This window comes from Mustela lutreola, chromosome 7 (assembly GCF_030435805.1).
Source record: "Mustela lutreola isolate mMusLut2 chromosome 7, mMusLut2.pri, whole genome shotgun sequence".
Classification (NCBI taxonomy): domain Eukaryota; kingdom Metazoa; phylum Chordata; class Mammalia; order Carnivora; family Mustelidae; genus Mustela; species Mustela lutreola.
In genome coordinates, this window is record NC_081296.1 from 27,096,006 (window position 1) to 27,117,892 (window position 21,887).

General features: G+C 55.3%; 1 protein-coding gene across 7 annotated transcripts in view; it reads right to left on the reverse strand.

Annotated features, from left to right (window-relative positions):
* Positions 1-21,887, reverse strand: part of APBA2 (amyloid beta precursor protein binding family A member 2) — a 243,046-nt gene that overhangs the window by 9,392 nt on the left and 211,767 nt on the right. For 6 of the 7 annotated variants that reach the window (XM_059180195.1, XM_059180197.1, XM_059180198.1 and 3 more), the window contains 7 exons: positions 14,628-14,773; positions 13,976-14,011; positions 10,581-10,667; positions 7,930-8,115; positions 4,545-4,724; positions 3,525-3,737; positions 1,860-1,979 (listed from right to left, as the gene is read on the reverse strand). In XM_059180195.1, coding sequence (XP_059036178.1) covers positions 1,860-1,979; positions 3,525-3,737; positions 4,545-4,724; positions 7,930-8,115; positions 10,581-10,667; positions 13,976-14,011; positions 14,628-14,773 — 968 coding nt within the window. The remainder of the gene's footprint in view (positions 1-1,859; positions 1,980-3,524; positions 3,738-4,544; positions 4,725-7,929; positions 8,116-10,580; positions 10,668-13,975; positions 14,012-14,627; positions 14,774-21,887) is intronic. The other variant, XM_059180200.1, reaches the window with a different exon arrangement.

The window sequence follows — 21,887 nt, forward strand, 5'->3', positions numbered from 1 at the left end:
AGGCAGGTGTAATGAGACAAGCTGAAGAGAGGCAGGGGTTTGGGGAGGGGGTGGCGTCAGGCTTGTCCTGGGCTCACGGTCCCTGAGAAGAGGCAGCTCTCCCTGCCACCACACGGCAGCCGCCACCACACGGCAGCCTCCTCCACATGGGAGGGAGGCTCCTTGGAAGCAGCAGCGTCACTCCCAGGCAGGCCCTGTGTGAGTGCTTAGCATGTCGGCGGCAGGTCAGAAGGCCCCGCCTGGTGCCTCCCCGATCACGGGGCCCCAGCTCATCCACACCGTGCTCCCAGCAGCTGCTTTATGCCAGGGCACCCACCGTAAGCAGACTGGCTGGGCAGGACAGGGTCAGGCCACACCCCCACCCAGCCAGCATCTGGGCCCTGACCTGGACAGAAGTCCCCAGAGGGCTGCAGACAACCTAGCCCCAGGCCTGGGTGCAAGTGCCAAAGGGGCGTTCTCCTCTGCAGAATCCAGGACCAGTGGGCCTTCTCTACATGTCTCCGTGTACTTTATGGATTTTCTCCATTAACCCTCACAGTCGCATTTTGAGAAGAGCCCAGAGAGGTTAACTGACACGCTTAGGGTCACACAGCGAGGAAGGTCTGGCCAGCGCTGCCTAGATGCCCCCATACCCTTTCCCTCTTGTCACAAGCAGCAGGTGGCCACCTTCCCAGCCTGCCATGTTTTGTGTGGTGTGGGACTAAGTCCTGTCGGGCCAGTGAGGTGTGGCTAGAAATGGCAAGGACCACACCTATGTCCCCATCTTCCTGCAGCTACTGGCCAGACGTAGAGCAGCGAGTGCTGGCTTCCAAATCCCAGGTGAGGGCACGCAGACTGACCTGACCACCCCCCCAGCCCCACAGCAGACTGTGACCTGAATGAGGAACCAATTCAGTATGCTGAGATTTGGAGAATATTTGTTACACCAGCAAGGGCACACTAACACAGAAGGGACAGAAATGGCCCCGTGACTCTCCCCAACACAAGTACCTCTCCACACTTCTGCACTGGATAGCAACAGGGAAAATTTTTGATCCCTTGACAGTTGTCTTTCTAGAATGTTCTCCCATTGTGTTTCTTCCTTGCGCATGGGGGCACCCATACATATCTCCCCTCCCCTGACAGGACTCCCACCAACTGCACGATCTCTTCCTCAGGTCTTTAAGACTCAAAGTTGGCTTAAGCAATCTGGAAGTGACCAGCCTCACCTCTTCTGTCCTCCATCTGTAGCCACATCTTTGCCCACTGGGACCTTTGCAGGTCCCAAGGAAAAGACCAAGGAAACAGATTCACTTCAGCCAAAGACAGGTTAAAGAAAAGGCAGGAACCCTGAACTACTTGCTTCAGCCTGAGGAATAGGCACAGATGTTGGGGTAGACTAACACTCACTTGAGCCCAGAATCACCTCCTCCTGGAAGGCCTCTGCTTCCTCCATGCCTAGCCAGTGCAGGCACCTCATAAATGGCTCTGAATGGGTGAACGAATGAGTGAATGAGTAAATATCTGTTTGCTGAACATAGAGAGTAGGATGTTGCCATTGGCCAGATGTGTCCAGACTGCAGTGGTTGGAAACAGGAGGGACCAGCCATCACGGGGACAAGGATGCTTCGAGCAGGGCTAGAGGGACCCACCCATTCCTCCAACACACACCAGCCCTCCTTCCCTAGTGGGAAGGGACCTGCCCCTGGAAGAGCTGAAAGCTCCCGCCCAGCTGTGCCCACCCACCGGGGCCTGCACCATCAGAAGCGGCTGCAGGGGCAGGGGGGTGGAGAGCTGCCCCCGACCCCCTGCACGGGCTCCCTACATCCAGGCCCACACATGCACAGTGGAGGTGGCCAAGGCGGAGAGGGCAGACTCACGATCCCATTCTGCACGCTGAAGCCCAGCTGGTACTTGAGGTCAGGCCGCTTGATGAGGACCGTGGTGACCGGCGGACAGCTGACGATGTTGAGCTTCACCTGCGTCTGGTTCTTCAGACCCTGTGGGACGGGGCGGGAGTCACAGGGAGCCTCGGATGCCACCTACAAGCATGTGCTCGCCCGCCCATACCGAGGCTGAGTCAGCGGGCAGGGTGGGGGGTGCAGGGGAACAAGGCCAGTGGGTCAGCCCCCTCTCGGCCTCCAGGTCCCTCTGTGCAACCCGCGTGTGCGGCAGCTGGCTACCCTGGGCGGCAGTGCAGGCCATGGCCCGCTGTGCTCTGATACGCCATCTGACCCAGATGAAACCAAGCTGCTCATGGAGACAGAGGCCAGGCCCTGCCCACCACCGTGCATGACCAGCGGGACAGCACCAGGGTCACAGGAAGGGCCTCCAGCCAACACTGGATGCAGGAAGAGCTCCTTCTGTTTAGAAGGACCAGGAGGGGGATGCCTGGGTGGCTCAGTCGGTTGAGTGGCTGTCTTCAGCTCAGGTCATGATCCTGAGGTCCTGGGATTGAATTCTACATGGGGCTCCTTGCTCAGCGGGGAGCCTGCTTCTCTCTCTGCCTCTGTTGCCTCTCTGGCTACATGTGCTATCTCTCTGACAAAAAAAATAAATAAAATCTTAAAACAAAAAAAAAAAGAAGAAGAAGAAGAAGAAGAAGAAGAAGAAGAAGAAGAAGAAGAAGGACCAGGAGGAAACCTTCCTCCAAACAAAATGTGCGAATGGCAGGGGCAGAAACAGGTGGTGAGGGGCTCAGTGAAAATCTCTAAGCAAGAGGACCTAGTGTCCACAGTGAGACTTGGCCAGCTGAAGCCAAGGGGGACATCAGGCCCCAGAGAGGTTGTGACTGTCAGCAGGTGCCCCAGGCCATGGCTGTGAGGATAAGTTCCCGCAGACGAAGTCTCTGGTCCCACGGCTGAGGGCTGTGCGGTGCCTACCTGTCTGTCTTCTAAGGTGGTCGCCCAGCAGGTGACCTCTGAATGCCCTTCAGCTGTCAGGCTGATGAGGACACAGGCCTGTCCTCCAGCACCAAGACTGCAGCAGGTGAGGAGGGAACAAGCCACAGGGGGATGGGGGCAGAACGCCCACGGACGCCCCAGGGCTGCCCTCAAGCAGGCAGAGCCCACTGTCTGGAGACCCTGGACAGGACAAAGGCACAGGAGCGCCAGGCCCCTGGGCCGCCTCGCTGAGCTTCCTGTCCCAAGGCTCTTCTCTAGCCAGGGCAACCAGGCATGAGGATCCCCCAGCAGGGACTGGGAGCTCAGCATCTCCCAAAGCTGCAGGCTCATGGGCCAGATGGTCAGAGCTGCCAGCCCTGCTCTCAGACCCCTGCAGGGTGACCAACCCTTCCCATGTGCCCAGGAAATGGGACTCTTGGTGCTAGTCTGCGAAAGTCCCACACATGCCGGGTCACCCTGCATCTGGGGGTCCTCAGCCCTTGCCTGGGGTCCATGTCCCTCAGAAATGGCATCAGTGAAACTAAATATCCCATTCTCACCCCCAAGGGCAGCTGGGGTCTCTCCAGATCTGTTTCCTCACATGTCAAGTAATAAAGGACAAGGTAGTGAGAATAAAACAAGGCAGGGGCCCCACGTACACACCTTGATGATGCCCTGACAGGTGGCCAGGGGCAGCCCCACCAGGCTGGTGCCGTTGATGGACATGATCTGGTCCCCGATGCTCAGCTTCCCTGAGCGGGCTGCCGGGCCGCCGTTCATCATGTTCGCCAGGATCACCGTGGGCAGGATGGAGCCCCAGCCCGACTCCACCACCACCACGCCCAGGATCTCGCCCTTGTGCTTCTCCAGCTGCAGCTATAAGGACATGAGTGGTGAGAGGTGCCCGTGGTGGGGGCCGGGGAGCTGTGCACCTACCACCTCACTTCGGCCTCGCCTGGCTCTGGCTCCCAAGCTTGAACCAGGAGCACAGACACCCTCCTGCCCATGCCTGGCATGGACCCCTCCAGGCCCCAGCGGGCCTCCAGGTCCTACCTCTTGCTCTTCTCACCTCCCACCAACCCATGGAGGCGAGAAGAATGATAGACTCCAGGACTCAAATCTGCCCCCGGCTCTTGCTCTGATCTAGAAAAGTCCTACCTTCATTCCACTCCAAGGCTCACTCTCAGAAAGCTGCCTGTCATTCATTCAGCACTAAGTCTGGAATAGTCATTCATTCATTCATTCATTCACTCATTCATTCAACAGCAGTCTGATTATTCCTTCCCCTGGGCAGTGCCCCGAAGCTCCCCATTTTGAAGATGCTTCTTATATGCTTTTCAGAAACACCTCCTGGGTGCTGAGCTCCAGTAGATGATAATAGCGGCATTAAAAGGCACATTTTCAAGGTCATTAAGACTGACTGTAATCAGCTCCTTTGTTACAACAACACCTCATTTCACACACAAGTGCTCAGCTCCAAAGGCAGGCACAAATGTACTTTCCGGGGAGAGCTTCATTCTGCCATGAGGGTGGGGATTCGCATGAGGGCCCTTCGAGCGAGCTGTTCCAGGGCATCGTGGCGGGGGGTCGGGGAGCTCTGGTGTGCAGGGGCCCAGCGTGGGTGGTGGCAGGGGCCACAGCAGTGTGGCATCCTGTGGTCTGCCCAGGGTGTGTGTGTCTCACCTCCTTGCAGTTCTCAGAGTTGGAGAAGTGGATGAGGTCGTCGTTGTACATCTCTTGGGTGTTGATGATGTCGCTGTACTCTTTCTGGCTCAGGTCTTCCGGGTTGATGCCATTGGCCCGCAGGAATTCCTGGTAGGCCACACTGAAGGCCTGGCCAATGGACTGTGCGATTAGCTGGGCCTGTGGGCACGGAGAAGCCCACTAGCGACCGGCACAGGACCACAGGCGCCACGCAGCCAGGAGAGGAGGGGCTGTGACAGGGCTGGGTGCAGGGGCACGTGTAAGCCTGGGGTAGGCCCTTGCCTGGGCTTAAAGCAACAAGAGAGAAACTGCAGACCCTCCTCTGGTGATGGGCTGTTCTCACGGCAACACCCCACGGTCAGCCACCTTAGGGGGAGCCTCTTTGCTGTCTTGAACTTAGCAGGGCCCGATCCTATCTGCTCCCACCTGAGCCATTTAAGTCCCAGACCATCCAGGACAAAGCACAGTTTCAAATAAAGTACAGAAAAATTATGGCTTGTTTGCTAAACATCTTATTTTCATTGCTTTAACTGAAAAATGTACTATATTTTCTTTCTTCCCATCTTATTCCAAAAATAAACTTAAGTTGTGTGTTCTTGGAGGAGGGTCACAGAGACTGAGCTGTCTCCCCAACATTTATGTCTCTTTAGCAACAGAACCCAATGTCAACTGGGGAGGCACTGTATATGTCCAGCTGTTCTTGGGGGTGGGGGGCAGTGTGGCTGTTTCAGGCTGACGCTGATGAAAAGCACAAGACCTGGAGACACCAGTACAGACCCTACAGAGCAAAGCATGTCGTTCCATTACAAGGAACCACTTGTGTGGACGTCATTGAATTTCTGACACTACAGAGTGCTGGACATTGAAAAGTCATGGCCAGGCTTTCCCTCTGGTTTTGACCTAAATGCTTAAATCTCTTTCTCCCTCTATACACTGCATGCTTTAAGTGCTACAAATGAGTATGTCTTTGTACCAAAGTGGGCTGGGCTGGACAATAAAAGTAGAGCTGGAGTATGGAAAGCTTTCCTGAAATAGGTAAGGAGTCTAGATTGAACTGCCCTCCCACACTGGGCCCAGAATAGTTTACAGGAAGGACAGGCAATGCTCACTTGGCAGGAATAAGCCCTGCTCGCTCCCAAGACCAGCATTTTGGCTGCGCTGCTTAGGGCGGACTGGCCAGAGCTGCCTTCCCTGGAGGCCACTAGGGGACACCCCCGCCTGGGCACATGTGGACTGAAGGGTGGAGAGCCCAGAGATGGTGCACTGGAGAGCAGCAGAGGAACAGCCAGGGCTCTAGCAGAAGCTGGGAGTCAGACCTCGGGAAGAGGCCAGAAGAAGGTGGGGGCGGTGAATGAGAGCCCAGGACCTGCCCTGCCCGACTGGGGTCCCAAGGCTTGCTGCCGGCTGCCCCCAGGCCTCCATGTCTGTCCTCACTTGACTGTAGTCCTCTGACAGGGAGGGGTTCTGAGAGCATGGCTCCCTTCACCCCTGTATGGATCGCCTGGTGATGCTGTCTGATGCCCTGGGGCTCTGTCTGGGGCTCTGCCTGGGTGCCCCACCCCAATCCATAGAAGCTCCTGGGGACAGTGAGGCCCTTCATGCCAGGGTGCAATCCAAGAACTCTAGGCACTTCCCCACCAACAGCTGGGGGCAGTCTCCCAATTCCCCATCTGCCCCAAGTCCTAGTGTCCCTCCCAGCCAGCCTGGGGGCCACACTGGGAACCCTGCAGACAAGGGACTCCCCTGTCCCCTCAGCTCACAGCCAGGGCCTGTGGGTGTTCAATGCTGTGAAGCCAGGAGCCCCGCTCAGGCAGGGGGGAGTACAAGGGGCTCAGAGAAGGGTTGGCTTTGGCAGTTTGGCACTCAGAGGCGGCCTCCTGCAGGAGGTGGGGTGGGGGGAATGGGAGCTGCCACACCCCAGCGCTCCTTTGCCTTAGCACTTTCGCCTGTGTGGGTCATATACCCTGGCCTCAGTCCTGGAGTGTCTGAGCTCCATCTCATAGAGGGAAACTGAGTCTCAGAATGAGCCCCTGGTATCCTTACTGCCACTTTTCATTTTCTCTAGGTATTCCATCTGCTGCCAGCAGACCCTCAGACCCCTTACTCATCCCCAGCAGCCCCCCGGACGGAGCCACCATCCAGGTTCTATGCTCTGGGCAACTGCTGGGTATTCCCCCACACACCCTACCAGGAGGGTCCTGCCCTCAATTCTTCAAGGGCCACTCAGAGTCCCACTCATGCTCACCTCCAGACAACAGCACCTCCGACTCTAGCCCTTGGCCCGCGGCCATCAACAGGGGCTGGCAGCTCGGAGGCCCATGGCATTCCCTGCTCCTGTGACTTTTCTGCCGGCCGGCTGCTCACCATTTGCCACTGGTCTTGCCCTGCCCATTTTTCACAGCCCTTCCCGAGGACGCATCTCTCCCCACCAGGTCTCTAAGACATCCTCTAGCCCCGAGTCCCATGGAAGTGCCCATCCAGGTGCCCAAGGAGATCTGGATCGTGGGGAGAAGAATCTGTGTGTGCACCAGCGGGTATGTGTTTAAATTTCTTCTCCCATCAATATACCATTGCTTCAAAGCACTTCTAGATGACTTCAACTGCTTAGCAAAAGGAAGACTCTACCTCAGTCTTGCCTTCACATATAAAAATCTGGGGGCTATTCCCTTCTGCTTCAGGTCCCTGCCCTGCAAGCCCATATGTGAACAAGAATGCCCTTTTCCAAATATCCAGGGAGGACTGGCTTTCGAAATTCTCCTTTGGCAACACCCACAAGATCTTCCCGCCAGGGGGCAGCAGAGAGACCTAGCCCGAAGTCTCCTGTGCTCACCACTTGGCCCCCTGCTCCCTTCTCTGGTTCACTTCTCCCAGCTCCAGGCTCAGAAAGATGCTCTCATCCCACTGAAGGAAAGAGTCAAGGGGTTCATGGTCTCTTAGTGAGTGTGAAGTATTTTGAATTACGACAAGAAATGGCCATGAGCAAAAGCAGAGCTATTCCTGGGCACAGACATTGCTTCTTTGTATGCAAGCCTGGCGTGTGAAGATGCACATCTTAACCACCAAAAAGTCAGGAGTAATTTGTTAGCGCCCCTGGCCTGTTCAACCACGTTCAATTTACAAACAGCCCTGAAGGACGTTATTTCACGAAGTGAAATAAAACTATGTTCACTCTCTTCGCAAACTCTGAATGTTAGGAAAAACAAACAAACAAAAACCAAAAAATTCTGATTCCATTGGAGACATCAATGACAGTGCACCAGATTTCCACCTGAGGCGCAGTTTCTAAAGAGCCTGGGATGCCGCTGGGGCGGTGGTGAGGTCGGGCCCGCAGGGAGGGGCCCTGTGTGCCCGCAGGGTTACTTACGTCCTCGGACTCGAACACGTGGCAGATCATCTTGTACTGCTTCTTCCCCTCCTGGGCCCCAGGGGTGGTCTCGATGCAGTCCTGCGAGGCCGATCGGGGCATGCGGCGCCTGGCCATCAGCACCACGATGTTCCCGATGTCCGCGATATAGGAGATGGTGCGCAAGGCGTGGTCCATCATGGTCTCCTGTCAGGAACGGGACAGATCCACGTTAGGGAACGTTAGGGAGAACAAGCCATCACAACACACTCAAGTTCAGGATTTCTTGGCTTCAATGCTGATGCCCTTTGGGTTGGGTCCTTCTATACTGTGAAGGGCTGTCCCCCACACTGTAGGACAATTAGTGGCACCCCCGACCTCTCCTGGCTAGATGCCAGTAGCTTCACCCCCTTGCTAAGTTGTGGCCACCAGAAATATTTCCAGTCTTTGCCAAATGCCCCCATGGGGGACAACATCACCCTGGTTGACAGTCACTGCTCTGGGAAACATGGCGTTCGAGGGCAGTGATGCACAGTCAAAGTGACTCTGGCTTTGCCCCATAGCACCCTCCCACTGTTTCTTGCAGGCACAAGGTCAGGGGCTGCTCTTGTCCCTGCTGGGGGAAGGGGGGGCAGCTGGCAGAGGCAATCTGTGGCTTTAGAGAGGGGTCCCTTCTCTGCAAGCCATGTGCTTCTCCCTAGCAGCTGAGGAAGGCTGTGAGGCCAAAGTTTTCCACAGATGAGTTCTTCCCGGGGAGCCCAAGCAGGACAGTCCCCCATCAGGGGACCCTGAGGCAGCTCCCCTGACTGATCGATGCGTCTCTGGCCATTCAATCCCCTGGGCTCCTGGCAGGTCCATTACCCTTAATGGTTTTTGTCATCTTCCAGGAATCTCCCCTGAGCATCCTGCTTGTGACCCCTATGTAACAAGGCTGCACACAAAAGCTCTGAAAAACTAATCAGTTGGTCTTTTATGCCTTTGTGCTTTTTCCACAAAAGAAGATTTGGCTGCTTCTGCAACCTCGGAAGTCTCTTTTCTTCCTCACGGAATCTACTTTTACAGCAGATATTACCCCGCGTCTGTCTTTCGGGAGCTGATTTGTTTCCTGGCCAAGGCCATGTGGGGTGGGATGGGGTGAGGTGGGGTGGGGGTTTTAAGCCCCAAGAGCCACTTTTCAGGAAGGGGGACTGGTCCGGAAACCGCCGAGGGTGCCTCTTCAGCACCCTGTGGCCACAGATCCCGGGCAGACAGAGGGACAAGTGTGAACTCTGGGCTTTTTAGAACACATATACTGTCTAGCTCCACTCGCGGCAAAGCCCCAGGAACAATGAGATCCCTGCGACCATGGGCACGGCCAGCGCCTGGATCTTTGTTTCTGTAATATTGTTCCCCACAGAAAGGAAGTGCGTGTGACTCCTCAAAGAAACTGCCGATTCCAGGTCTGCGGCTGGGGAAACATCAGGGGAGCTCGGAACAGCTCACCGCCTCAGAAAGCAAGGACGTGATCAGCGACTAAAGCAAAGATGTCCAAACCACCCAGGACCCAGTTGAAAGGTCCAACTGGGGATTACCAGCGCCCCAAAAAGAATAACACAAGTCACCAAAATAAATAAATAAATAGATAAATAAATAAATAAATAAATAAATAAATCGATCCATCTGTCCACAGTGAAGAGAGTGAGAAAGAAACAAAAAGTCTTCTGCCTGGGGTCAGGTGCAATAATAAAAAGTGGAGAGTGTGACATAATTAGGAAATGCAGCATTTTTGCACTTCCAATGTTAGAACCAACGCAAGCAAGATGATCCTTTGTGCCAAAACCTGCAGGCAAAATGGGTATCAGGGAACAGGGTCCCCACACATCTGGACAGTCACCACACAGATTACTCGCTGAGGACAAAGAAGCAAAGGGGTCATTACCCTGGCATCTGGCCCTCCTCCCACGGGTCTAGGAATGGAGGTGAGTGGAGCCTCCCTCTCCCCAGCAAACTTCAGGCACAGGGCACTGCCAGAGGCCTTCCCGACCCCTCCCTCCCTCTGCCCCATGCCGCTGGCCTCCTGCCCTCTTCCTCATCGCCGCGTGGGCCTTTCTATCTGGCACGGCTCACTTGTTCCTCACGGATCTGTTTTCCCCACCAACAGCAGTGATGAAGGCCCAGGAAAAATGAGCAGAAGCTGGCCAGATGAATGGTTCACAGGTGTAAAATCTTAAGACAGCCCCCCCCCCACACACACACACCCCCTTGGTGGAGCACCACCCCCTCGGAGGGCCAAGGGCTCACACGGCCTTTCCACCCTCCTGCTCCATTCCCCAGGCCTGGCATGCCCAGGTTTCCGGAAGGCCCTTCTAGAACCCTGATGGTGAGCACACAGCTTCCGGCTCCCCACACCTTCCCCTTCATTTTGCCTCCTTAATCAGGGCTGCAGCACACCTACACCACAGGACACCGCAGGGTTTTCTCCCCCCCCGCCCCCCCGCAGCTTGCTCCAGATTTCACAACCACATCCCATTCAAGCCGCGGGGTCCGCAGCGACTGTCCTCAGGGACAGCCCTTCAGCTCACTCCCAGAGGGAAAGTTCTCCCGCAGCCAGACCTCGTTCTCCTCTGGTTCCTGAGGTGGGAAGTTAGGGGTTCAATGACATGATTTTAAGCAACGGTCTTTAAAGCGCTTACCTGTGTGTCCGCATTTAACACCTTGATCCTCTGGGTGGAGATGAAGAGATCCACTTCGGTCAGGGTCTGGGCATCCCCCTCCGAATTCTAAGATAGGACAGTGGATACTGTTACAAATGAATAAAACAAACAAAAAAAAAAAAACAAAAAACAAAAAAAAAAACCCAAAACAAAAAACCTAATTTGAACAAAGGCCTGACAATTTTACTAATGACCCTGAGCGCCCCTAGAGGGAAATGCCTCGCCGGCTAGGAGCAGCCCTGGGAAATCTCAATTGCACGCCGCCTTCCAGCACAATCTCTAGCGAACTGAGTTCTGAAGGCAGTTTGCACAGGGCGTGAAGAAGGAGGGAGGAGACAGCTTCCGGAAGCCTGAGCATGGAGGGGGCCGGACGCCTGGGGTCTTGGGTCCCAGCATCCAAAGCGCAGCCCCTCCACTCCCTAAAATGTAGGCCTGCCTGCCAACGCTTATCAAACTCGGTAAAGGCACAGGGTCTGTGTACTCGGGCTGCACACGTTTCCGGGATTTGGGATTCCAAATATCCCCAGAAATGGGGAAGAAATTTTCAAAGGCGTTGGATTAGATCGTCAGCATCTTCTTCTGATTTAAATAGTCCTAGTTATGTCAACCCCCCAGCAGGCTTAATGCTGATCTTCCAAAAACCCTAAGGGAAGCAAGACCCCAGTAGGACTCAGTGCTGCCCTCCCAGCAACATGCGAAAAATCAGAAGATGCTGTCACACAAACGCCCCTGTTTTGTCAGCTCCTGGAGTGTGTTCAGCTTATGGCCATTGCTTATGTGTCCATGAAATGTTCTAGAAGCTGGGTGAACTATTTATTCAGGGTCTGCTCTAAACCAGGACAGCTTTTCATTGGTTTTTACAACCATGGGAATTTTAATTACTACTGCACAGTGGCAATGACATACAAATTCTTTCAGTTTACCCACTGAGGGAAGAAATACTTTATGGTCACTGAGAGCCCACGGTGACATATCTTCTACTTCAAAAGAGCAGAAACTGTGATTTAATTCCTGGCTATAAATCTGAAATCCAAAATCCCCCCGCTGACAATTCCTCAAGAAATCAAGAGTTGCAGAGAGACCCTATATAATATTGATATATTTGCATTGCAGCTCAGTTTTCAAGGGAAAAGTTCTTTTGGGCTTTCAGCCCACCCTGAGGTGACACTGCTTTCAACTGATTTTAAAAGGAGAAAAAAATACAGTTCAAAATAATGCAGTTGAAAATAGCAGGAACGTGGGGCGCCTGGGTGGCTCAGTGGTTTAAGCCTCTGCCTTCGGCTCAGGTCATGATCTCAGGATCCTGGGATCGAGCCCCGCATCGGGCTCTCTGCTTAGCAGGAAGCCTGCTTTCCCCTCTCTCTCTGCCTGCCTCTCTGCCTACTTGTGATTTCTGTCGGTCAAATAAATAAATAATATCTTTTAAAAAAAAGAAAAAGAAAATAGCAGGAACGTAGAGGAACTACTTTTCCTCTGATTTGAAAAACCGGGTTATATTCTAACATGTATGTCTAAGCACGTATGTCCACATGCTTTCAAATATTACATATTATGGGATTGTTCCTCAAAACCCTCTTGCTTGAAAAAGTGGGTTTGGCCAGAAGGGGAAAAAAAAAAAAGAAGAAGAAGAAGGAAAAGAAGAAAAGTTGCAGGTGGACTGGGTTTCAGTGACAATTTCTGGAGGAAGCTCGAGTGCTGTGCCCTTGATGGGAGAAGAGGGACAAACGTGCAGGGGACTGGGCTCGAACTGGGGGTGAATGGAGAAAGCCAAAACCAGATCGGTAACAGGGGACAGCAAAGCTCGCCCCGCCATGCTCTCTGCTGGAAGAAAGGGGGTGTGTCAACAGCAGGAATCCAACAGAGGCCACCAGACAACGGGGTGGGCATGTCTGTGGATGGGGAGCCATGACCCCATAGTCACTCCAGGTTAGCTGTGTGGGGGACGCTGCTTGCTCCTGGTCCCAGACTCGTGACGCATCCTCCTCTCAGTGCTTGCCTGGCCAGACGTAAGCAGACCAGAATAGGAGCCGTGGGTTTGGGAAGAACAGCTCTCCAGGGATCTAACCAGCTCTCCTCAGCAGGTCTGGAGACTGTTCCGGGCTGGACCTGCCTGCTCCCTGGAGCCCCTTTGGGCTCCCTGAATGGCACACTGAGGACCAGAGCCCTGCTCCAGCCTCCTGGTGCTTGGGCAGCCCAGAGTTGCCCTGGACAGACCAAAGGCTGGGAGCCCCTCTCCCTTGGGAGGGAAGCATACCCCACCTCTGCAAAGCCAGGCCCATCTCCACTGCCTGGAGGTGCCTAGCAGAAGGCTCGCTGGGAGGAGGGAGATGGGTGAGTTCCTTCCTCTCCTACAGCTCAAGGAATCCAAGGAGACACCACCGGGCAAAGAGCAAATATCATCACAGGGAGAGAAGTCTCATCACAGGAGGAAGTGAGCATCCAGACCCAGAAAATGCTGTTCAAGTGGTGAACAGAGGATTGAATCTCTTGCCCTTTAAGTGACAGACAAGCTTAAAGGGCAGCAAATCAGTGTCTTCTAACACCGAACATTTGAGATTTCCTATATCGAGAGGACTGAGCATTTACTAAGTGACCAGGCTCACAAACACATGATTGGAGGCCAATGTGATTGTTTTTGTTTTTTTTTTTTAAGTTGGCTCATGGCCAGAAACTAGGTGCCCCCACCCCACCCCCCCTTTTTTTAAAGCACACTCCTTGCTGGGCGTGGAGACCGATGCGAGGCCTCAGCTCACCAGCCTGAGACCAAGACCTGAGTGGAGACCAAGAGTCGGATGCTTAACCTACTGAGCCTCCCAGATGCCCCGCAGCAACCCTTTCCAGTGGGGAACGCATCTCGTGGGCAAAGTGACCTTCTCATCATCATCCTGATTTAACAAATTAAGCCTAATGAGTTTTTAAATATCAGAACAATTTAATTAATTTTGTACGGGGGACCTAAGTGTTAAATGCATCACATGGTCGTGTCAAATGTCACTTGTAAAAACATCTACGTGAAATAGGAACTTCACGGCATTAACCGTGTTCTAGCATGGGAGAGAATAAACAAGAAATCTGGAAAAAGGGCAATGATTAGATTTTTCCATAAGTGGATAAAATTAAAAATTAAAAACAAAAATTAAAAAATTAATTAATTAAATTAATTTTTAATTAAAAATTAAAAACAAAAAGAAAACAAAAAAACCAAACCACACACCAGTGTCTGTAGTTTGTTCAAAAGTCTACTATTTATCTACCCAGGGACAAGGAAAAAGCTGTTTGCCGCATGATGTGTATTCCTGCAAACAGGACCGCACCCTCCCAAACTGCACAGGACGAGGCCCAGAAACCCAGGCCAAGCCCTCAGCCCTACACACCGCTTTCTTCTTGATTTTAGCAGCCTTTTGCATCCTCTGCGCAGCATGTAAGAGAAAAGAAAAACGGATAAAGGAAGGAAGAAAGGAAGAGAAGGAAGGGGCAGCCAAGTTATTTTGGTCTTGGGGGTCAAGGGACTCCAACCCTGTGCTCAGGGGAAGCCCCCCACAGGGGCAGGAGGGGTGGGTAGCCACCACTTGAGTGAGCACACACGCTGACCACGAGGAGCGCCCCCACGCGTCCCTCAGGCGCTGGGAATCAGCTACAACCGCCTGGATCCGGGGGGGGGGGGGGGGGGGGGGGCGGGGTGAGACGGGACGGAGTGATGCCACTGGCCGGGAAGCGCAGAGAAGCAGCGGGCTCTTGGACAGAGAAGCAGGGCTGGGGTGTGGAGCGGGAGGGCCCGGGGTGCTGTGTTCTCTTCTCCAGACCACCATGACCTCGTGTCCCTGTGCCTCCATGAAGAAGGTCAGGAGACAGCGAGGACAGACGAGGGGCCCAACATGCTTTCTCAGCCCCCAGGGGCTGGCAGCATCCACAGACCCTATCCTGCCCAGAGGGAGCATCTCCTCGGACAACCCCCCACCCTTCCCGCCAGACCCCATTAGTGTTGCTGACTTGGCCAAACCGGCGCCCTGCTGAGCCCACCAGTACCTTGACCCGGCTGACGGCCTCCTGCGCCTGCATCATTCTGATGTTCTTGGAAGGGTTACGTTCTGAGAGCAGCTGGGTGGACCCCAGGTAGTTGGCAGCAAAGATGATTCCATCAATGAGGTCTTCTGGTTCACAGGGCCCTGGAACTGATGAGGGCACAGTCAGCATCCTCCCAGAGGACCAAGGAATAATGTCGCAGGGACCGGGAACGAAAGCAAAGGGCTGACCCAGGGCCCATCCGCAGTCAGCAGAGGAAGGCCAGTCTCCTTCCCTCATCGCCACGCAGCATGTGGTACACGGAAGAAAGCAAATGCAACGCCCAGACCAGAAAAGTCCACACGTATGGCTCGGGAGGACAGTTCCGGGACCTCGGGCAGCTGTCACACAGGGCATCTCAGCCTCCAAGGTGACAACCATATGCTGCAATCCCAGAGACAAACTTTCCCAAACTGGACAGCATTTCCAGGCTTACCCCTGAGCCCTCCAGAAACAGGACAGAGAGCAGAAACTGCCCACTACCCTGCTGTTCTACTGGGGCCTTCTCCTCCGCGTCTGCGCTGTAGGGCTCTGGTCCTATCACATGCCCGCCTGGATGGGTCCCCTCATTCCCTACACCTCAGATCCAGGCTGGGTGACATAGCTCTTGCTCCCCCCTGCAGCCTCTAGACCAGCGCTGTCAATGGAACTTTCTGCTGTGATGTAGAATGTTCTATCTTGGTGCTCTGTAGTACGGGGACTGCTAGCCATGTGTGGGGCTACTGTAAGAGGAAATGAATTTTTAAATTTCATGCAATCTACATAATTTACCCAGAAATTGCCACATGTGGATAGTGACTCCTGTATTGGACAGGCAGCGATAGGTAAGGTCAGCAAAACTTTTCTGCAGGGGGCTAGATGGAAAATATCTTAGGCTTTGCAGTCTAGTTCCAACGAGTCAACTCAGCATCCAGAGGACAAAAGCAGGCCCAGGCCATCTGTCTATGAGCGGGCACGTCTATCTATGAGCAGGCTCTGGAAAACCTCATACATGGACCCGGGTGGCTGGGAGCATTTGGCCCCGGGTCCACAGCCTGTAACCCACAGACCATCACTAGGCCTTCCTCTGAGACCCACCACCTTCCTTTCCAAGTCTCTGCCTTCTTTCTCCCTGCCTGCCTCTCGGTCAGACCCCTCCTTCTGAGGGAACTTGGCTCTGACTCTCAGGCTCCCCCTCACTCCACGGTCCACAGGCCTGGCTGGCTGGTCCCCGTGGCCAGCAGTCCCCTCCAGACCCCGACCCTCAGCCAGCTGTGGGGAACTGTGTTCTCCCCTCTGACCCCCTCTGCTGCTAAAAGCTTTGACTTGCCAAAAGCCCGGATGCCACTGTCCACCAGTCCCATAACATCTGCCCAACACCCACGATTCCTTGCCTCACGTCCCACCTGTGGGCCCCAGGGCCGAGGAACAACTGCAGCCACCTGTTACCTGCGGGCCTGCGCTGGAAAGAACCAGAGCCGCTCAACAAGGCAGACTGGTTCCATTCCAAATTCACAGCCCAAAATACCCTCAGAACATGTTGGTGACCCCAGAGGTGCCCCTGAGAAGCGCCCCCTCTCCCACTGCATAAGCACCATTTCATCCTTCCCCATAACCAACCTACCCCCGAAGGCTGTTCCTCCCAGTCCAAGTGGGCCTCTCTCCGGTTCCGCCACCGCCACTGTCTCCTTCCATCCTGGACGTGAGGGCGGCCTTCAACTAGACCGTGTGAATAGCAGTGGACCGCCTGTGGCCCTCCAAAATCCTGATGCGGAAGCCCTCGCACCCTCCCCACCCCCCAACACCCCACGCCCGGCCCCACATGATGGGATTAGCAGTATGACCTCTGGGAGGTGATCTGTGAGGTCGAGAAGGGCAGAGCCCTCCGGAATGGCATCTGTGCCCTAATAAAAGGGACACTGGAGAGCAACCTTGACTGCTTTCTGCCACGCGTGGACACTGAGAGAAGGCCGTCTGTCACCCAGAAGGGGGCTCGACCACATGGGTACCCTGATCTGGGACTTTCATCCTCCATGGTTTATAAACCCCACAGCCTCTGGTGCTTGGTTACAGCAGCAAGACGAAGACCTGAACCTTCTACCCACAGGTGACTCCCCGCGCTGCCACCAGAGGGTCCTCTTAGAACTCCCCTGCTGCAAACTGCATGGGGCCTCTCATTCTCTCAGGAGAATGTCCTGAGAGCCCCAAAACCCAGTGCTCCCATTCAGAGGCCCGTGCGTGTGAGGGGACAAGGGCAGTTTCACTGGGCTCTGTCATCCCGACGTCAGCAGACCCCCGGAGACTGGGGCCCCAGCTCCGGCCCACATGCCCATCCTCGGCTGCTCGGGCACTAGGGGCTCAGTGAGGGGCCCACTGTGTGCAGGCTGTCACCCCGAGATGGGATGGGAACGTCCAGCCGACCCTGGATTGGGGCGGGCTTTTCAAATTACTTTCTGAAATGTTAGTTCTCTTCAAACCACAGGAGATAATGGCCCACGGGGAGATGTCTGGTGGGGACCCGTGCATTAGGCTTTCACTGGAACAAGCCTCAGCCTGTGGACTTGCCATTAAAGCTCCGAAATTGGTCCTAGCATGTGTCCATTAGCCTCAACTGGCTGCCTGAAGACCCCTCCCCAGGGGCTCACATGTCAGACAGCCGGGGACCTACTCCCCTCTCTCTCAAGCCAGCACCCCAGCTCCTGCACTAAAGGCAATTTTTATAACGTGCTTTAGAACAAGGTCAAGTATTCTGAAGTTTGAAAGGAATCTGTTGGTAATAATGGGCCCGGCAGGTCCCACCTTAGGAACGCCCCAGGTCATGAACCACAGAATGGTGGGGGCCCTCGCATCCTGACACCCCTGCCCTGGGGATGCCCTCTCTTGCTCCCCACTGACCTTGACAGCCTCCCTAGCAGTGCCCAGAGGACACACCCCTTCCTCTTGGGGGCTCAGATGATTTGTTCTAGGGATCTTGGATAAGTTTTGGGCGGCTCCCCCAAACCCTCAGGGAACAAACCCCGCCCCTCAGAGGGCTGGGGGCAGCCCTCTCTGAGAGGGCTACAGAGCCCTCACAGAGCCTACCTAGTCCTCCCGCCAGGATGGACACCCCCGTGACTCCCACAGTCTGCTGGCAAAGCCTTTCCCCAAGTACCTCTCCCAGCCCCTCATCTGTGTCTGGAGGAAGGAAGCATCTTCTGTTCCAGAACCAAGTGAAGGGGTCCTTTCAGGAGCCTTGGGTGGGGAGAGGAGACAGGAGAAAGTAGGGCCTACGTCTGGAGGGGGAGAGCTGCCCCTCTGGGTGGTCTCCCCACCACATCCTTTTCTCTGGGAAAGCTCGTCCCACACAGCTGGCCTTGCTGGATCCATTGGAGGCTGCCTGTGGCAGCAGATGGGTGGTGGTCCAAGGGCTCCACAGCCCCGGGGGTCAGTGAAGGCCAAGGAGGGGTGGGGCACAGGGGGCCTTGAGACGAGGGTATCAGGGGCTGGTGGGGGGTGAACTCTGGGTTGAGGACTGGTGGTGGGAAGGATTAGGGGTGGAGTTTGGGAGCTGGGGCCAGGTGGGCTGGAGGGCCCAGGGGGTACCCTAGCTTCTGGCAGGTTTATAAGTTCACCCTTCCAGTATTTAAAAGACACCCCAGAAAAGCACACGCACATGCATGCTCAGATCAAGCGTTCCTTGATCTGAACTGTCATCACCACTACCTTCCCCAAAGGTCCGTGCAAGTGGCCAGAACTGGGGGGGGGGACCCATTCTAGCCCAGTCTACCAATTGCCTCCCGGACTGCCCACTCTGGCCTCCAGCTGGTCCTGGCTCTGGTGGGGCCCGCAGACACCTGGGTGGTGGGACCTCAGTGCGAGGACTCTGAGGGCTCCTCCCAGAGCCTCTCACTTCACCGAAGAGTCAACAAGCCCTCACCCCTCCACACATGCACGTGCATGCGTGTACAAGCGCCCACACCCATGCAGGTACACAGGAGTGTCCACAAAACTTCTCACACAGCCCTGAGCCCACAGAGCCACCCCTCCGAAACAGGCCTGTGCACCCACTGGGAGGTCCGAGACCAAGTGCCCACCATGATGACATCAGGGCCCGCAGATACAATGAGGCGCCCCCGCGCACCCCCCACTATTGAGGTCAAAAAGCCCTTCTACGACCACAAGCCCAAATACAAGAGAAAGGAGTTCTGAACACTGTGGAGACCCCAGAGGAAGGCCATCCCAGCAGCGGGTGGCCCGGCACCCCGTGCCCCCCCTCCACCCCGCGGCAGGCAGGACTCTCAAAGAACCGAGGACAAGAAGGGCTGGCCAGGAGAGGGGGCCCATTTTGGAGCCTACAACTCCCCAGGCCTCTGACTCCAGGACCGCCCACCCCAGGGCCCATGCAGGATGCAGTGAGGGCAGGGCCGGAGCTTAGAAGAAGGGCTCAGCAAGCCACGTTACTGTCATGAGCATTTTAATACAGCAACAAGCACTTGGGGTATCTGTGCGGGCGGGGTGCAGAATGGGCCCCCCCCCAGTTCTGCAGAGAGGGAAGGCACCTGCCCCTCCCCCTCCCGCTGTCAACGATGAGGGACACTCCGTGGGGGCTTTGGGACAACCACAACAAGGACTGGGACTAAGGCAAGGAGGTGCCCTCTCTTAGAGAGCTGAGTAAGAAAAGCAGACAAACAAGCAAGGTGTTCTCAGACCATAAGAATTAGGAGGCAGGAAGCAAACCCCAGTGTGAGGGGGACGGGGGTGCAGCCTGCATCTGATGAAGAAAGGGAAGGCTGCTCTCAGAAGCCACGGTGAGCACAGACCTGTGTGATGCAAAGGGAAATCCTTGAAAAGGAGTGTGTTGTTTTCTGGGACCCCTCTCAGGGTCTGAAAGGAGGTGGGGACAGCCCTCTAGGGTCCCACAGAGCCTGCTCATGGATCCAGGGACACGGCGGGAGTCTGAGCTCTTCCAACTGTCCTGCTTGAAAAGGCTTTGTGCCCTTGGAACAGTCATCTCTCTCTCTCTCTCTCTCTCTCTTTTTGGGGGGACTCAATTTACTCATCAGTGAAATGGGGTGAGGGGGGACTCCTGATTTCTATCTTCTTAGGGTTTTTGCAAAGGTAAGATTAATAGGATGAGCTTCATAAATGCTAAAAGCATGTAAAGGAAAAGGCACTAGTTAATGAAGTATTAGATTTCATTTCCGTGTAAGTCAAAAGACACATCATAGCACTTAGCTGAGGCAGGGCCTCAAGCACCAGTTGAGGGGGACAGCAGCAATACCAGTGGGCAGGGTCCAAGGCCAGTGAGTGCGCTCACATGGTCTTGCGGGCACATGGTCTGACAGCCCACTGAGGCTCAGACGACAAAGGGACACCACGGTCACACTGATGTTAAGGGACGGAGCAGGGGCCATACTCATAAGGCAGCCATATCCGGCACGGTGGCCTCCACTGTCATTGACGTGGGGAGTCCCCACTCTGCAGGTACAAAGTGGTACAAACCTCTCCAAACCCGGTACCCTACTGGGCCTTGGGAAGTGCCTGATTTAAAACCCCTGGAGCTGAAGTCAGGGACGGAGGGACAGAAGAATATCCCAAGCAGCTCCTCTGTGTCCAGAATCGTGTTCAGAGCCCAAGGGCCTGCAGAGGCCCCAGTCCCATCGGGTGGGTTCTGGGATTTCGCATTACATACACGCCCCAGTGACGCTGAAGAGCACCCCTTTGGGCAAACCTGACCTTCAGCACACAAGCCCTCTTCTTCCCTGTCATCTTAGGAACAAAGCTGCTGAGAGGCCAGGCCAGCACCTGCTTTCCCTGGCAGGGCTGGCTCTTTACAAAGCGCCAGGTCCCAAGGGCAGGGTTTCCGGTGACTCCTTCCATCTCAGGCACCTTGGTCCTACCTCTGGAGATGACAACCCCCCTCCGGCTGGCCAGGGCTGGCGACATCGTGGTAAAAGAGTGCGAGATGGGAGGGGACGGCTGCAGAATGGGAAAGGGGCGTGGAGGGAGGAGCCCCTCCCTGTCCGAGCATCAGCAGCCCTGGTGTGCACTGCGGGCCCACTGGCACCTGTCACTCGCTAGGGGAAGGCAGGTGCCAGCCCCAGAGAGGGAAAGAGGATGGCCAGTCCCACGGTGGAACTTCCCGCCCTGCCCCTCAGGGCTTCTGACCGAAGCGTGTCCATTTTTGCTATGTTATGCCATCTTCCCCTCAGGCCTCACTCTTTCCAGTAAGTGTGGTTCCAAGTCCCCATCATTTGCTGATGGTCACCCTATACATAGCAGGGCCAAACCATTTGTCCTCCCTGCAATGACCACTACTGACCAGTAGATGGTGCCACTGTGCTCTGCGGGGAAGTCCCGTGGTGCCAGCAGCCATGAGGTAACTGCTCCCCACAGCGCCCACACCCTCAGCCAGCACCCAGGGCCTGGGCCAGGACAAGGGTCTTCATGCCCTATCTATGGGGCAGGAGTCGAATGGCTCTCTGTGGAACCTGTCCCTGGGGGTGGGAGGTTAGGCCTTGCCTTTTGAATAGACTCCCACCCTCTGGGGCCGCTGCCCTTGGCCTTTCCCCTTGCCACTTCCCAGAACGGCCAGGAGCAGCTCGCCAGACCTTCCTGACATTCACATCCTGTTCCTGAGTAGACACATTAAAAGCTGCCCCCCACCCCCCACCCCCGAATGAGGCCCAGCAGATCTGGGAGCCCAGACTGCTGTGGGGTGCGAAGGGCACCCATCCTGGGCCAAGGGGTCTACCGCCAGCACCCATGGGCGCCTGCTCCCTGGGAAGAGGCCGGAGAAAGATTGCGGCCTTTGTGACAACTCCGAAAGATGCCCACCTCCGCTGCCCACCTCCGCCGGAGGTTCTTGTCATCCCGGCCTTGCTCTTTCTTTCAAAAAAGGAAACCATACAAAACAAAAACTGTGCCTTCAGCTTCCTGCCTGCCTGTCAGACCCACTCGCTCTTGCACACTTATTAGGAAGCAGAGAAGAGTGGCCGGTGTGGGGAGGCGGGCATCTCAGGCTCGCAGACACCGCTCTCAACTCCAATCATGAAATGCAGAACCACAAATCACAGAGCCTCATGACGTACGAAAGCCGCGGGCCCTCTACGGGCTGGGCGTAAATTCTTCTTCGGCTCAACTCTTGAACTAACCCTAGGCCAAGACCACCAGAGGGAGACAGAACGGCAAAAGAAGAAAAAGAGGTTTAAAGGCCATCCTGTGTCCTCAGAGAATGATTGCTGACTTCTGTTTTCTTGTTGTGAG